Below are 15,609 nucleotides of genomic sequence, written 5' to 3'. Positions count from 1 at the left end.
CCTGGCTTGCATGGGGGGAGAGGGCTGCCTTGTGTACCGATGACCTGCTCGTGGTGAAATGAAAGGACAAGAGGGACGTTTACCTTCTGTCCACCATTCACACAGACACGACAGTCCAAATTCAACGGGCAACTGAGGTCACTGAAAAACCCCTCGCCGTCCACGACTATAATGCTAACATGGGAGGGGTGGACTTCAATGACCAGATGTTAGGGCCCCATTTAGTTTCCCGCAAAACCAGACACTGGTATAAAAAAAAAGTGTCTTTATCTAATTCAATTGGATATTTACAAGAGCTTTGTTCTCTACAGTAAGGCTGGGAGAACTGGAGCGTTCCTTAAATTCCAGGAAGAGATCGTTCCGGAACTCCTGTATCCAGGAGGTGCCGTGGCCCAACCCCAAAATGCAGTAAGCCGGCTGCATGAAAGGCACTACGCCTTTCCTATTCCGAGTGCCCCAAATCAACGCACCCCAAGAAAACGTTGTCGTGTCTGCAGCAGGGCTGGAACAAGGCGTGACACCTCTGTTTACTGTCCCATGTGTCCTGACCAGCCTGGCCTATGCCTAGGGGAGTGTTTCCAGAGGTATCATGAGCAGATACACTTTTAGAGAGTAGGGAACTCCAGACATAGCAGTAGGCACACAAGGGTCTCTGTGCTATTTCACACTGGCATGATGCGTTAGGGAAAATTGCCTAGCGAAAGACACACTTTGCGGTCCCCCCCTACGCTGGAAGTGCTTGACTTAACCCTAGTGCATGCCTACGTTACTGCGTGGCTTCTGTGGCAATTTGGGTCGGCCCGGAAGTCATGTTAGTCTACGGCGATGCAGTTACTTACTAGGCCGAATGCGATTACTGTCGAATGCTACTCTTGCGGTATTCCCTGAAGGTCTGTTTGGGGCGATGCGGTGCGCGCGACCGGATACGCCAATATGCAGTATGAACCCAGACATCAGGTTTCCAGAGACCCTAATACACAGTACTGCCAGAAACCTCTCCTTTCACTTGGGACAAAGTGCATAATGTACTTCGCCACATCTCTGTGCGATTTGCACTTTGCACATTGTCCCATGGGGGACGAGAGGTTTGTCCTCAGAAAGGTAAGAAAAAACAAACAAAAAACAAACAAACAGGTAAGCAAAAAAGTTAATGTTTGGTTCCCAATGTTAATGTTTGGGTTAAAAATGTTCATTAACATCAACTTTTATAAACTTTAATGAAGTTATTGCTTTGCTGCTTGCTTGTTTATTTTTTTGTGCGTTTTTCTTTCTTTTTTTCCATCCTTGAGGTAGGGAACACACTTGGCAGTTTTCGTACGCGTTTTCTGCACAGAAAAACTGAGAACTCATGTTAATCAATGTGCTAGTGCACACTTACTGTGTTCGCACGCAGAAAAAAAAAAATGACATTCTGCATCAGGATTCTGCACATTTTGGCAGTTTACTCTATCATTTACATCAGCTGCTGTGAAAAAACCCGCGTGTTTTCCTGCATGGAAACACACTTGGTGTGCAGAAAAAGTATGCAGAAAAACGCACGCGGAAAACTGAAAGTCAAGTGTGTTCCCTGCCTAACCCTTCCAGGTGAACCGACCGACATACCAGCTGCAGCACTGATGGTGCATCCTGACAGAAGCATTGTGTGTCTGTCAGATTACACACAAGTCGGTGCATGCAGCACTGCAGGACGAGATTTCTCCTCAGTAGTAAAAAAAAGATAAGTTTGCCGAGGCATATGAGCTGAGGGGTGGTGTTGGAGCTCCTATGCTTTGGCAAGCACTTTGTATCAAAAAAGAACTCTGGCAATGATTTGTTCATCCACATCGATCGGTGTGAATGGATAAATCGGCTTTGCCAGGGCATACGAGCTGAGTGGGTGGACGTTTTTGGGTGGCAGCTCCTATGTCGTGGCTGACGCCTTCCCCTCTTTTTTTTCATTTTTTTTTGGCAGATAGTTTTTCATCCACATTGATTAATTGATTGTTTGACTGTCATTTTTCCTTTCAGCCCAGAGTGCATTACCCGTATGCCCAACATAAGGAGTATAGCAGAAACTCCTAATACTGGCCATACATTTAATGATTGCAGAGACCCTAAAATGCCAAGACAGACCCCACGAATGATGCCATTTTGGAAAGAGGACACCCCAAAGTATTCCGTGAGGTGCATGGTGAGTTCATAGACGATTTTATTTTTTGTCACAAGTTAGCAGAAATTGTTGTATGTTTTTTTCACAAAATGTCATATTCCGCTAACTTGTGACAAAAAATAAAATTTTCTATGAACTCACCATGCCCCTCATGGAATACCTTGGGGTGTCTTCTTTCCAAAATGGGGTCATTTGTGGGGTTTGTTTACGGTCCTGGCATGTGGGGGGGGGGGGTGCTAAATTGTGAGCACCCCTGTAAAGCCTAAAGGTGCTCATTGGACTTTGGGCCCCTTTGCGCAACTAGGCTGCTAAAAAAGTGTCACACGTGGTATTGCCATACTTCCCACCCAGGATGGGTATGTGTAAAAATACACCCCAAAACACATTATATTACTTCTCCTGAGTACGGCGATACCACATGTGACACTTTTTTGCAGCCTAGGCGTGCTAAGGGGCCCAAAGTCCTATGAGTACCTATAGGATTTCAAAGGTAATTTTGAGGCATTTGATTTCTAGACTACTCCTCACGGTTTAGGGCCCCTAACATGTCAGGGCAGTATAGGAACACCACAAGTGACCACATTTTAGAAAGAAGACACCCCAAGGTATTCAGTTAGGTGTATGGTGAGTTCATAGAAGATTTTATTTTTCTTGTCACAAGTTAGCGGAAATTGATTTGTATGGTTTTTCTCAGAAAGTGTCATTTTCCACTAACTTGTGACAAAAAATAAAATCTTCTATGAACGCACCATACACCTAACGGAATACCTTGGGGTGTCTTCTTTCTAAAATGGGGTCACTTGTGGTGTTCCTATACTGCCCTGGCATGTTATGGGCTCTAAACCATGAGGAGTAGCCTAGAAATCAAATGCCTCAAAATGACCTTTGAAATCCTAAAGGTACTCATAGGACTTTGGGCCCCTTAGCGCACCCAGGTTGCAAAAAAAGTGTCACACATGTGGTATCGTCGTACTCAGGAGAAGTAGTATAATGTGTTTTGGGGTGTATTTTTACACATACCCATGCTAGGTGGGAGAAATATCGCTGTAAATGGACAATTGTGTGTAAAAAGAATCAAAAAATCGTCATTTACAGATATATTTCTCCCGCCCAGCATGGGTATGTGTAAAAATACACCGCAAAACAAATTATACTACTTCTCCTGAGTACGGCGATTTCTCATGTGTGGCACTTTTTTGCACCCTAACTGCACTAGGCGGCCCAAAGTCCAATGAGTACCTTTAAGATTTCACAGGTAATTTTGCGACATTTGGTTTCAAGACTACTCCTCACGGTTTAGGGCCCCTAAAATGCCAGGGCAGTATAGGAACCCCACAAGTGACCCCATTTTAGAAAGAAAACACCCCAAGGTATTCAGTTAGGAGTCTGGTGAGTTCATAGAAGATTTTATTTTTTGTCACAAGTTAGCGGAAATTGATTTTTATTGTTTTTTTTCACAAAGTGTGATTTTCCGCTAACTTGTGACAAAAAAATAAAATCTTCTATGAACTCACCATATTCCTAACAGAATACCTTGGGGTGTCTTCTTTCTAAAATGGGGTCACTTGTGGGGTTCCTATACTGTCCTGGCATTTTAGGGGCCCTAAACCGTGAGGAGTAGTCTTGAAATCAAATGTCTCAAAATGACCTGTGAAATCCTAAAGGTACTCATAGGACTTTGGGCCCCTTAGTGGAGTTTGGGTACAAAAAAGTGCCACACATGTGGTATCGCTGTACTCGGGAGAAGTAGCATAATGTGTTTTGGGGTGTATTTTTACACATACCCATGCTGGGTGGGAGAAATCTCTCTGTAAATGGACAATTGTGTGTAAAAAAAATCAAAAAAATCTCATTTACAGAGATATTTCTCCCACCCAGTATGGGTATGTGTAAAAATACACCCCAAAACACATCATACTACTTCTCCTGAGTACGGCAATACCACATGTGTGACACTTTTTTGCAGCCTAGGTGCGCTAAGGGGCCCAAAGTCCTATAAGCACCTTTAGGCTTTACAGGGGTGCTTACAATTTAGCACCCCCCAAAATGCCAGGACAGTAAACACACCCCACAAATGACACCATTTTGGAAAGTAGACATCACAAAGTATTCAGAGAGGGGCATGGTAAGTCTATGGCAAAATTCTTTTTTTTTTGTCGCAAGTTAGAAGAAATGCAAACTTTTTTTCACTTTTTTTTTGTCACAAAGTGTCATTTTCGGCTAACTTGTGACAAAAAATAAAATCTTCTATGAACTCACCATGCATCTTAGTGAATACTTTGGGATGTCTTCTTTCCAAAATGGGGTCCTTTGGGGGTATTTATACAATCCTGGAATTTTAGCACCTCATGAAACATGACAGGTGCTCAGAAAAGTCAGAGATGCTTCAAAATGGGAAAATTCACTTTTTGCACCATAATTTGTAAACGCTATAACTTTTACCCAAACCAATAAATATACACTGAATGTTTTTTTTTTTTGTTTTTTTTTTTTTATCAAAGACATGTAGCACAATAAATTTGGACAAAGGTCAGCACAGAAAGTTAAAAAAAAATAATTTTTTTGACAAAATTCATGTCGTTTTTGATGAATATAATAAAAACTAAAAATCACAGCAGCAATCAAATAGCACCAAAAGAAAGCTGTATTAGGGACAAGAAAAGGAGGTAAAATTCATTTAGATGGTAGGTTGTATGACCGAGCAATAAACCGTTAAAACTGCAGTGGTCTGAATTGAAAAAAAGGGTCTGGTCCTTAAGGGGTTTTATGACTGCAGTCCTTAAGTGGTTAAACTACTGAAATCTTGTCTAATAATAATTGGTGCAAGGTGTTAGGATATGTAAATGGGGCATATGCAATAGAGGCGTGAGGAAAAATGGGCGCCAGGTAATGCTGTTTTTTGAAGCGCCCAAGAAAAGTCGCAGCAGTGGAGTTCTGCTATGCCATGTAGCAGACCTCTGCAATCAAACCCCCCCCCCCCCCCTCACAAAAAAAACAAACTAAAAAAAAAAACTAGTGTGCACAAGAGGCGTCAGTGGAGCTTATATAATAATAATACCAATATATATATATATATATATATATATATATATATATATATATATATATATATATATATATATATATATATATATATATATATATATATATAGTATATTTACACTAAACCACGGAAAGAAGTTTGAGGCTTGACCTGGCATTATTGTCTGCCATGACAAGATGTATGCTATTGTAACATCTGAGCATGACTTACCATCCAGGTGATGCCGCGAGATGTATTTAAGACCTTCATCGAGCAAGATAACAGGAAGTGAAATCTTCATGACCACTATCCACTGTGTGCAGTTCAGAGGGATTACTTGGAAAATGAGCTGGTGAATGGAAAATAGCGTTTAAAGTACACCTAGACATAACAGGCTTATCTAACAGATCTGGTAACAGACAAGTGATATGGAATTGCTGTGCAGTTTGCACAGCATTATCTTTCTGCTGCCATTACAATTTCAGTTTACTATACTTCTTCTAGTAGTTATTGCTTGTAGTGCATTGCATATTGTCAGTTATATGATTATTCTGTACATATTGTCTTGATTTTCCTGACGACCGGGGAGCTAAGGTCCCCGCCCGCGTCCCTTCCCTCCAATCAGCGGGGAGGGAAAGGACGCGGGCGGGGGACCGGAGCTATGGAGCAGACGGGGGAGCGGCGGAGATTGATAGGCAATTGTAAACAGTCGGCTGGTGACACGCTGCATGTCGACAGCGCGGCTGTGATTTATGGGGGGGGGGGGGGCAGAGCGCAGGGGGGCCCTGGAGGGACGATATAGCAACAGAGGCTGGTGATTATATGCACAGCCAGCCTCTGTCTGCTATTACGATTCTTAGAACCAACCTCGGGTTCTCTTTAAAATAAAACGTGCTACCGTGTTTCCCCAAAAATATGATCTTATCTTCTATAAATTTTCTTCAAAAGATGTGCTAGGGCTTATTTCAGAGGGGTCTTGCCCTTGCCTAGCCAGACCCCCCTTGTATACAGCCAGTGTATATAGCCAGATCTCCCTTGTACATAGCCAGATCCCCCTCTAAAAAAAAAAATGGTATTATCTAGAATTATGCCTAGCTTAAACCTTTGTTTAACCTATGCGCACTTGTTTAATCACTTGATGACAGCGGTGTTAAACGCCCCTAAAGACTAGGCCATTTTTCTCTAAATGGGCCACTGCAGCTTTAAGGCTTCGCTGCAGGGCCGCCTAACTCAGCACATAAGAGATTCCCCTTCCCCTTTTCTCCCCACCAACAGAGCTCTATGTTGGTGAGGTCTGATCGCTCCCAGGTTGTTTATTTTTTTATAAATATTTATTTTTTAGAAAATTTTTAATTTTTTTCCCAGGTCCCAGCGGCAGCCTATGACAGCGATCGGCTCCTGTCTCCCCCCAGGGTGACAGCCGTGTCACACGGATGTCCCCAGTACAGAGCTACCTTAGATCACAGCGCTGTACAGGTATATTAGACGGTGGTTTCGCCATCTAACAGTCTCCGAGCAGCGATCGCCGCAGGGAGACTGAAGCCGGTCTCCCTGCATGGAGCGGTCCTGGGGCTTCCGCCGCATTCACGCCAATTGGCTTAATGGAGGTTAATTGATTTTGTAATGGACTTTTTCTTGATGAAAAGTTTATATTCACAAACACTTCTAAAGTCAACTGAACATACCGGCATTGGTTGCACATAGAGGATCAAGAAGTGTAGTGCCATAGACATGATAATGGCACCAAGAAGCCAGATGTTGAGCCACGGTGGCATCCTCAATAAAGATTGGTTTTCAGACAAACTGCAGAATTTAAAATAAAATGTAAAACATGTAAGAAATGCATGGTTTCATTTTCTCAGTTATATAGTTACATGATGCATTCATGTACAGCCTTTGAAAAATTCTTGCAGCTTTTCATCACACTGTGGAATTTCTGTGCGGATATCAGTAATGTATATCTTCAGCCAGTGACAATGATCTGCATTGCTGAACAATCAGCCCAGAAACACAACAGTGTGGTTTCCCTTAATGGTCCAGGATAAAGACCTGTACCTTTGTTCTGTATTGTTACTGTGATATGATGCAAAGCTGCAAGAACAAAAAAACAAAAAAACAAGCATTGCTTTTAAGATCTCTTATGGATCTCAACTGCCGCATATACTTGCTTATAAGCCGACCCGTGTATAAGCCGAGGTACCCACTTTTCCCTCAGAAGCAAGGAAAAAAGTGGTCGACTCGCATATACACCCTCTCCCCAGTATAGCCCGGTCTACAGTAGCCAGATGTAGGCCCCAGTACAAGTAAGCACCCCTCCCAATAGCCAGATGTGCCCCAAGGATCATGCAGCTGTGTCTCAGGACAACACTAGATGGGGTCATAGATATGAGGCAGCAAATGCCACACAGGAAGAATCTCTGATCATTGCACCACTGACACGTTGCTTGAACACTCTGCTCCACAAGCCAGGGGACACAGTCTTGAGCAGCACACTCTGCACACCATGTTGCAGGGGATTGAGGGAAATAGACACCACAGGGAGCCAGCTGGCAAGAACAGGATAACTGGTGTATAATCCTTACACTCCTCTGCCAGTAACAAAACCTGCTCCACCATCTGTTCTGCTCCAATAATTGGCATAAAAGCAGAGGGGGGTAAATATTCAGCACATTTTTTGTACTGAAAAATTAGGCTTATACACGAGTATATACAGTATAGAACACTATATAACATGAGTGACAGTCTTAATGTGCTGTGTTATAGTTCTATATTTCTATGATAGGATTGAATCCATGAAAGAACTATGAAAGGACTGTATCCATTCAGATGCTGATTTCTAACCCATTCTTAAAGCGGAATGAAACCCAACATTTCTTCTTTGCTCTAATAGATTATTTACAGCATATTATATACAACCAGCATTTTTTTTTACTAGCACAGCATTCAAAGGGTTAAACACAGGCCTTAGAAGCTCCACTGCAGGGAAAGCTGGAGGAATCCGAACTAGAGATGTTATCTTGTGTTTATTGTATCAAGTGAGACATGTAAACAAACACTTCTCTGACACTGCAAACTCTCCTGAAGATGAATAAAGCAGTTATGAATAAAATGCAAAGTCAACTTTCAGAGCAAAAAAAAGTGTACTTTGGGAACATATAATTTCTAAATGAATAATAATACTTCTGCACAAAAGCAAATATGATAACCGTATGGCATATAAAAAGTAGGAAAACACATTTTTATTGAATATTATGTCAGGGTTTTATACCGCTTTAAAGCGGTACCGAGATGAAAAACTAACCATAACAAGTAACTTGTCTATATAACTTATCTAAAGTTTAGATAGTTTACACAGCATATCTAGCTGCAAACAGCTTCAAACGTTTACAATTATTTATTCCTGTGATACAATGAGGGCAGCCATGCTCTGTTTGTCACATTGTCACAGGCTGAGGGCTGGAGATGCTATCAGCTTGCCTGTTTGTAAATTCCGTCCCCTCTCCTCCTCCCCTCTGCCTCTGAAATCAATGGCTAGTAACCTCCTCCTCCTCCTGCCCAGACTTGAGCTCCCATAAGCCCTTGCTACAGTGCCAAGGCACAAAAGGAACTGTGGGCGAGGCTTGTTTAGTTTATAGGGAATTAGAATATATATATTAAAAAAAAAAGTATTTGGCTTGAGGAATGCCCTATAAACTATTTGAAAGGAACACAAAAATAAATATATATATATATATATATATATATATATATATATATATATATATATATATATATATATAATTTTTTTTTTTTTTTTTTTAAAGCCAGAACCAGAAGTCCGGCCACTTCAGGATCTGGCCAGTCAATGTGCAAAGTGGCTAACTGATGTGGCATGTGGATATGCAGACAACTTCTTTTTAAAAGTAAATATATTTTTGGACTTTGCCTGGCCAGAATACAAAACGGCAGGACTCGGCTGGTCAAGTCCCAAAGCCCGAGGTGCGCCAAGAGTGGAGGGGAGCAGAGACTGGTAGTCTCAAATAAGCGGCGGTGAGCGGACAGAGTGCATAGGTAAAAGTCAGTAAGGTACATCGAGAGCAAAGGAACAGATGAGCAGACAACAAAGGAGAATGGAGACCATATCTTCTGCAATGTATCTTCTGCATTCAACTCAGCCCTCCCCATTACAGCCCATCACAGGAAAGCCTTCTTCAGGACTTTGCCGGCCAGGTCCAGTTATTTTGCAATCTGGCCAAGTCCAAGTAGCATGTAAGTTGACTAGAATTTAGTATTATATATATATATATATATATATATATATATATATATATATATATATATATATATATATATATATATATCCCCGGTTCAGCCCCACAGTGCCGCGGGTATTTTTCGCTTTATGGATCAGAGCAATTTTCACCTCCCATGCATTTCTCACTAATTATCACAATGAATTTATCAATATCTTGATTTTTCCGTCACCAATTAGGCTTTCTTTGGGTGGTACATTTTGCTAAGAATTATTTTTTCTAAACACATTTTCACAGGAATATTAAGAAAAAAATGGAAAAAAATTATTTCTCAGTTTTTCAGTCATTATAGCTTTAAAATAATACATGCTACCATAATTAACCACTTCAGCCTACAGCGTTGAAAATCATATGCATCTGAGCAACATTCACCTTCCATTCATTCACCAACAACTTTATCGCTACTTATCACAATGAATTGATCTAGATCTCGTTTTTTTCCGCCACCAATTAGGCTTTCTTTGGGTGGTACATTTTGCTAAGAATTATTTTTTCCTAAATCCATTTTAACAGGAAGATTAAGAAAGACATGAAAAAAATTCATTATTTCTCAGTTTTTGGCCATTATAGTTTGAAATTAATATACGCTACCATAATTAAAACTCATGTATTTTATTTGCCCATTTGTCCTGGTTATTACACCGTTTAAATTATGTCCCTATCACAATTTATGGCACCGATATTTTATTTAGAAATAAAGATGCATTTTTTTCAATTTTCGGCCATCACTATTTACAAGTTTATAAATTTAAAATATAATATACTCTCTTGACATGCATATTTAAAAAGTTCGGACCCTTAGGTAACTATTTATGTTTTTGTTTTTTAATTGTAATTTTTTTTTTTTTATTAAATTTATTTGGGTAATTTTTGGTGTGGGAGGGAAACAGCCAATTTTAAATGTAAAATAATGTAATTGTTAAAAAAAAATGTGGGTGTAAGTTTACTATTTGGCCACAAGATGGCCACAGTCAAAGTCCTGGATGCGAACGATCTCGCATCCAGGAACTACAAAGAGGACAGGGAATTTTTTTTTTTGGGCAGAAAGACGGCGGTCTCTGATGAGAGATCGTCGGTTTTTCTGCGGGGGAGTTAGATCGGTGAAATAGCAGCAGGTGGCGGGAGTGCACGCACTGCACAGCAGCAGAGCCTATCTGGACGAACGTACTCGTCCAGATAGGCTGAAATGGTTAAATACACACACACATAAATATGTACACACATACACACTTTTCCATTTATAATTCTTTATAGCACTATAGATTTGTACAAGAAGGGCCGTCTGTCTAATTATAGCTTCATTTTGCTGTGAATACTTTTATCATCCTCTTTTCTTTATAAAGCACCAACTTAATATGAAATGCAGTAGCCATCTCATTTACTACATACATAAATAAGATGATAAGAATGCTTTTATCATTTGGAGGTCTAGTTCCAGCTGTTCAATGCCAGTAAAAATACATGCAGATTAAAATCTATTTCACTGGGGAAAATTTCACATCAACTTTAACTATTCTACCAGCGTCATGAGTTGCTTAGCGTTCCTTGTATGGTAACAAGAAGTGCCATTTAAAAAACCACAAACATTTTGTAACTTCAACCAGCTTAATATCAACTTGCTTTTGTTTTCAATGATAATATACAGATTTGGAAAATCAGGTCTACCCTAACGTGAACTGCATAAAAATATGCTTCTAAAATCCACCATACATACATGGATACAAAACACTGTAGCGTGTCTTACCTTATTTAGTAGTTTAAAATAACTCTCCAGTAACTATTTAGGTATGCCTTTTAGATATGCTATTTAATACCTTAATGTCTTACGGTTCAAGCTAGAATTTCTCTTATTTTACAAAACGTAAATTATCCTCTTTCAGTTGTAATATGTCTCCAAATACTTAATCCACATGAGCTAAATTCATTTCTTTGGGGAAAAAAAATGTTAAGGATCCGTAGGATTTTTTTTTTTCCTTTTAATTGTCATTAACATAACTTTATATTTTAAGTTTTTAAGATAGTTATTAAAGAATAATGTTCATTAGAACAATTACAAATTTTACATTATTGTCGGGCGGAGCCTGTATAAGCTAACGGAGACACGAGGAGGGTGGATCAGCATGCTGGGACAGTGCGGCTTGACTGTGTGCGGGGCAATGAGTGACCAGGGACCAGACCAAATCGGACCTATACAGGCCTCTGCCAGACACTCTAACTTGGACATGTGATCTAATTTCATATTAAATAAAAGAAATGCAGTATTACGCTATGTGGAGCATTTTTGAGATATGAAGACAGGATATCATGTTTTTAGGAGTGCATTTATTGCTGATCTGAGGTCTGCTACAGATACCAGGGAGGTGAGGGATGACCCTTAGAACGGTCCCAAGGTACCATTAGACCCAAAGGGGTCGGTCTTATCCAGTGAGTCGCACACAAAGGGTATGATGGAGGCTATCCTGTTGATGAGGAATTGAGGAGACTTACTGAGGGGTGCATTATATCCATGATTAATTGATGTTGCATCTATCAAGCGATCATTGTGGCAGTTGGACTTTTTCCAATAGTTTATTGGGACTTTACACTGTTGAGTAGCCCCTTACCTCTTATAATTTAGATAAAATCGTTTGTAAAAAAAAAAAAAAAAAAAAAAAAAAAAAAAAAAAGAAAGATACGCAGGATTTTTTTTCCTTTTAATTGTCATTAACCGGTTCAGCACCGCAGTGCCGAAAATCTCATGCATCCGAGCAACGTTCACCTCCCATTCATCCGCCTATAACTTTATTGCTACTTATCACAATGAATTCATCTATATCTTGTTTTTTCCGCCACTTATTAGGCTTTCTTTGAGTAGTACATTTTGCTAAGATTTGTTTTTTTATAAATCCATTTTAACAGGAAGATTAAGAAAGAAATGAAAAAAATTCATTATTTCTCAGTTTTTGGCCATTATAGTTTGAAATTAATATACGCTACCGTAATTAAAACTCATGTATTTTATTTGCCCATCTGCCCCGGTTATTACACAGTTTAAACGATGTTCCTATCACAATTTATGGTGCTGATATTTCATTTAGAAATAAAGGTGCATTTTTTCAATTTGCGTCCATCACTATTTATAAGCTTATAATTTTAAATAATATAATAACATACTCTCTTGACATGCATATTTAAAAAGTTCAGACCCTTGGGTAACTATATGTTTTTTGTTTTTTTTTATTGAATTTTTTTAATTTAATTTTTTAATAAAAAATGTATGTGGGTAATTTTTGGTGTGGGAGGGAAACTGCTTATTTTAAATGTAAAATATTATAATTCTTTAATTAAAAATGTATGTGGGTGCAGTTTACTATTTGGCCACAAGATGGCCACAGTGAAAAAAGTCCTGGATGCGAACGATCTCGCATCCAGGAACTAAAAAGCAGAGGAGAAGTTTCCTGGGGGCAGAAATACCGCGCTCTCTGGATAGAAAGCGTCGGTATTTCTGCGGGGAAGTTAGATCGGTGAATGGGAATTATATTCCCATTCACTGATCGGGGGGGCAAGCGCCCGATCGCGCGCACCACGCACGGAAAGCAGCAGTGCCTATCTGGACGAGAAAGCTCGTCCAGATAGGCCGAACCGGTTAATGTAACTTTATTGATGTATTATTAAGATTTTAAGATAGTTATTCAATAATAATGTTCATTAGGACAATTGCAAATTATACATTATTGTCAGCCAAAGAACTATCATTAAAACCACACAACATAGCACAAATCAGGCATCACACACTTATGAACCAATGCATAATTACTCTCTTACTTGCCACACACAAAGATTTTTATTAGATAAACTGAAATTACTCACGGAGCGCCGCTATAGCCGTAATTCCTATTATGGCCTATGGTGGTGCTCGTTGCACCCAAATATCCTACGCTGTTTATACATCACTTGCACCTCACATGACAAAACTTTTAAAAGTATTGTGAAATTTGACTTTCATGCCCACATTTACTCCAGTTATCACATACACTATTGTATGCTGGTAAATCTGATATATCTGCCAGATCAATTTGCATATGTAAGGGCAGCATTACCCATATATATCCTAAAGGAGAACAAAACACACATGTGCGCATGCACTTTCACATTTAAGCACGTACACTAATCCAATTAAAACTGGCCAATTTTGGATGTGTGTATGCCCCCTTACTGTGCATAATGTCTCTAGCAACACTAAGATTCATTCTTTCACAATTTACCTGTTGAGCGCATTACACATCTCTATGGTTACCAACACTGAGAGGGCCATGGTTGTGGGGTAACGAGACTCAAACACTTCACAGTCTATTCCTTCAAACAATGGATTGTCAGGGGTGCACTTCATGAAGTGTCTCTATGGGAAATATAAGAGAAAGCAAAACAATCATTAGCCAATGTCCTAAGAAAGCACCTCCAGGTTGAAAGCCATGAGTAAATTGGTGATATTGTTGAACAGTTTGGATGATCATCTTCATCATCCCCTCAGTCAGTCACATTAAAATGCTTCTCTGGTGGTAGGGGTATGGAGGCTGCCAAAATGTATTTCCTTTAAAACAATGATTGTTGCCGAACAGTCCTGATGATTTTTCTGGCTTCAGCAGAATCACACTCCTGAAAAAAGCAGGCGTCTAATGTGGCTCGCTCAGGTCTTGTTCACAGTGGTCAGTTGCATTGCAGAATAATTCTGCATGTCAACTTACTGCCCATATAAGTCTATGGGGTTGTTCACAGTAACAGATCACGTTATTTTAACTCGCTGCATGCAGGGTTTGTGTTAAAGTGTATGCCCAGTCTCCATTGCAGTTCACAGTCTTAATCCACGAGTTATGCAACTGACCACTGTTTTTTTTTTTTTTTTGTTTGTTTTTTTTAACCCATTCGCGTTCCGTCGTTTTCGCTTGAGAAATGTTCACCTCCCATTCATTATTATATATATATATATCCCCGGTTCAGCCCCACAGTGCCGCGGGTATTTTTCGCTTTATGGATCAGAGCAATTTTCACCTCCCATGCATTTCTCAATAACTATCACTAATTATCACAATGAATTTATCAATATCTTGATTTTTCCGTCACCAATTAGGCTTTCTTTGGGTGGTACATTTTGCTAAGAATTATTTTTTCTAAACACATTTTCACAGGAATATTAAGAAAAAAATGGAAAAAAATTATTTCTCAGTTTTTCAGTCATTATAGCTTTAAAATAATACATGCTACCATAATTAACCACTTCAGCCTACAGCGTTGAAAATCATATGCATCTGAGCAACATTCACCTTCCATTCATTCACCAACAACTTTATCACTACTTATCACAATGAACTGATCTATATCTTGTTTTTTCCGCCACCAATTAGGCTTTCTTTGGGGGGTACATTTTGCTAAGAGCCACTTTACTGCAAATGCATTTTAACAGGAAGAATAAGAAAAAAACAGAAAAAATCATTATTTTTCAGTTTTCAGCCATTATAGTTTTAAAATAATACATGCCTCCATAATTACAACTCACATATTGTATTTGCCCATATGTCCCGGTTATTACACCATTAAAATTGTGTCCCTATCACAATGTATGGCGACAATATTTTATTTGGAAATAAAGGTGCATTTTTTCCGTTTTGCATCTATCACTATTTACAAGTTTAAAATAAAAAAAATATAGAAATATTTAATCTTTACATTGATATTTAAAAAGTTTAGATCCTTAGGTAAATATTTACATTTATTTTTTTTTAATTGTAATGTTTGTTTTTTTATATTAAACATTTTATTTGGGTATTTTTGGGAGGGTGGGATGTAAACTATAGTTTTATAATGTAATTGTGTGTTTTTAATTTTTTTTTACTTTTAGTTGTAGTTTTACTTTTTGGCCACAAGATGGCGGCCATGAGTTTGTTTACATGACGTCACTCTAAGCGTAACACACGCTTAGAGTGACGCAGGGGGGAGGCAACGGCCAGAAAAAGCACAGCTTCCGAGAGAAGCTGTCGCTTTTTCAGCGGGGAGAGGAATCAGTGATCAGGCATCATAGCCCGATACATTGATTCCGTGGCTACCAAATCCGCGGCCGGGAGTGCGTGTGCGCGATCGGCCACGGGAGCACGCGGCAGCGCGCATGGTTC

At 39.4% G+C, this 15,609-nt stretch overlaps 1 protein-coding gene across 1 annotated transcript in view; it reads right to left on the bottom strand.

The window, feature by feature from the left end:
- The window catches only part of ATP2A3 (ATPase sarcoplasmic/endoplasmic reticulum Ca2+ transporting 3), a 231,029-nt gene that overhangs the window by 27,709 nt on the left and 187,711 nt on the right, over window positions 1-15,609 (bottom strand). The window contains exons 18-20 of the mRNA XM_068268507.1: window positions 13,708-13,841; window positions 6,857-6,974; window positions 5,403-5,520 (exon numbers count right to left, since the gene is read on the bottom strand). Coding sequence (XP_068124608.1) covers window positions 5,403-5,520; window positions 6,857-6,974; window positions 13,708-13,841 — 370 coding nt within the window. The remainder of the gene's footprint in view (window positions 1-5,402; window positions 5,521-6,856; window positions 6,975-13,707; window positions 13,842-15,609) is intronic.

Source organism: Hyperolius riggenbachi, chromosome 2 (assembly GCF_040937935.1).
Source record: "Hyperolius riggenbachi isolate aHypRig1 chromosome 2, aHypRig1.pri, whole genome shotgun sequence".
NCBI lineage: Eukaryota > Metazoa > Chordata > Amphibia > Anura > Hyperoliidae > Hyperolius > Hyperolius riggenbachi.
This window is presented reverse-complemented; position numbering and strand designations above follow the sequence as displayed.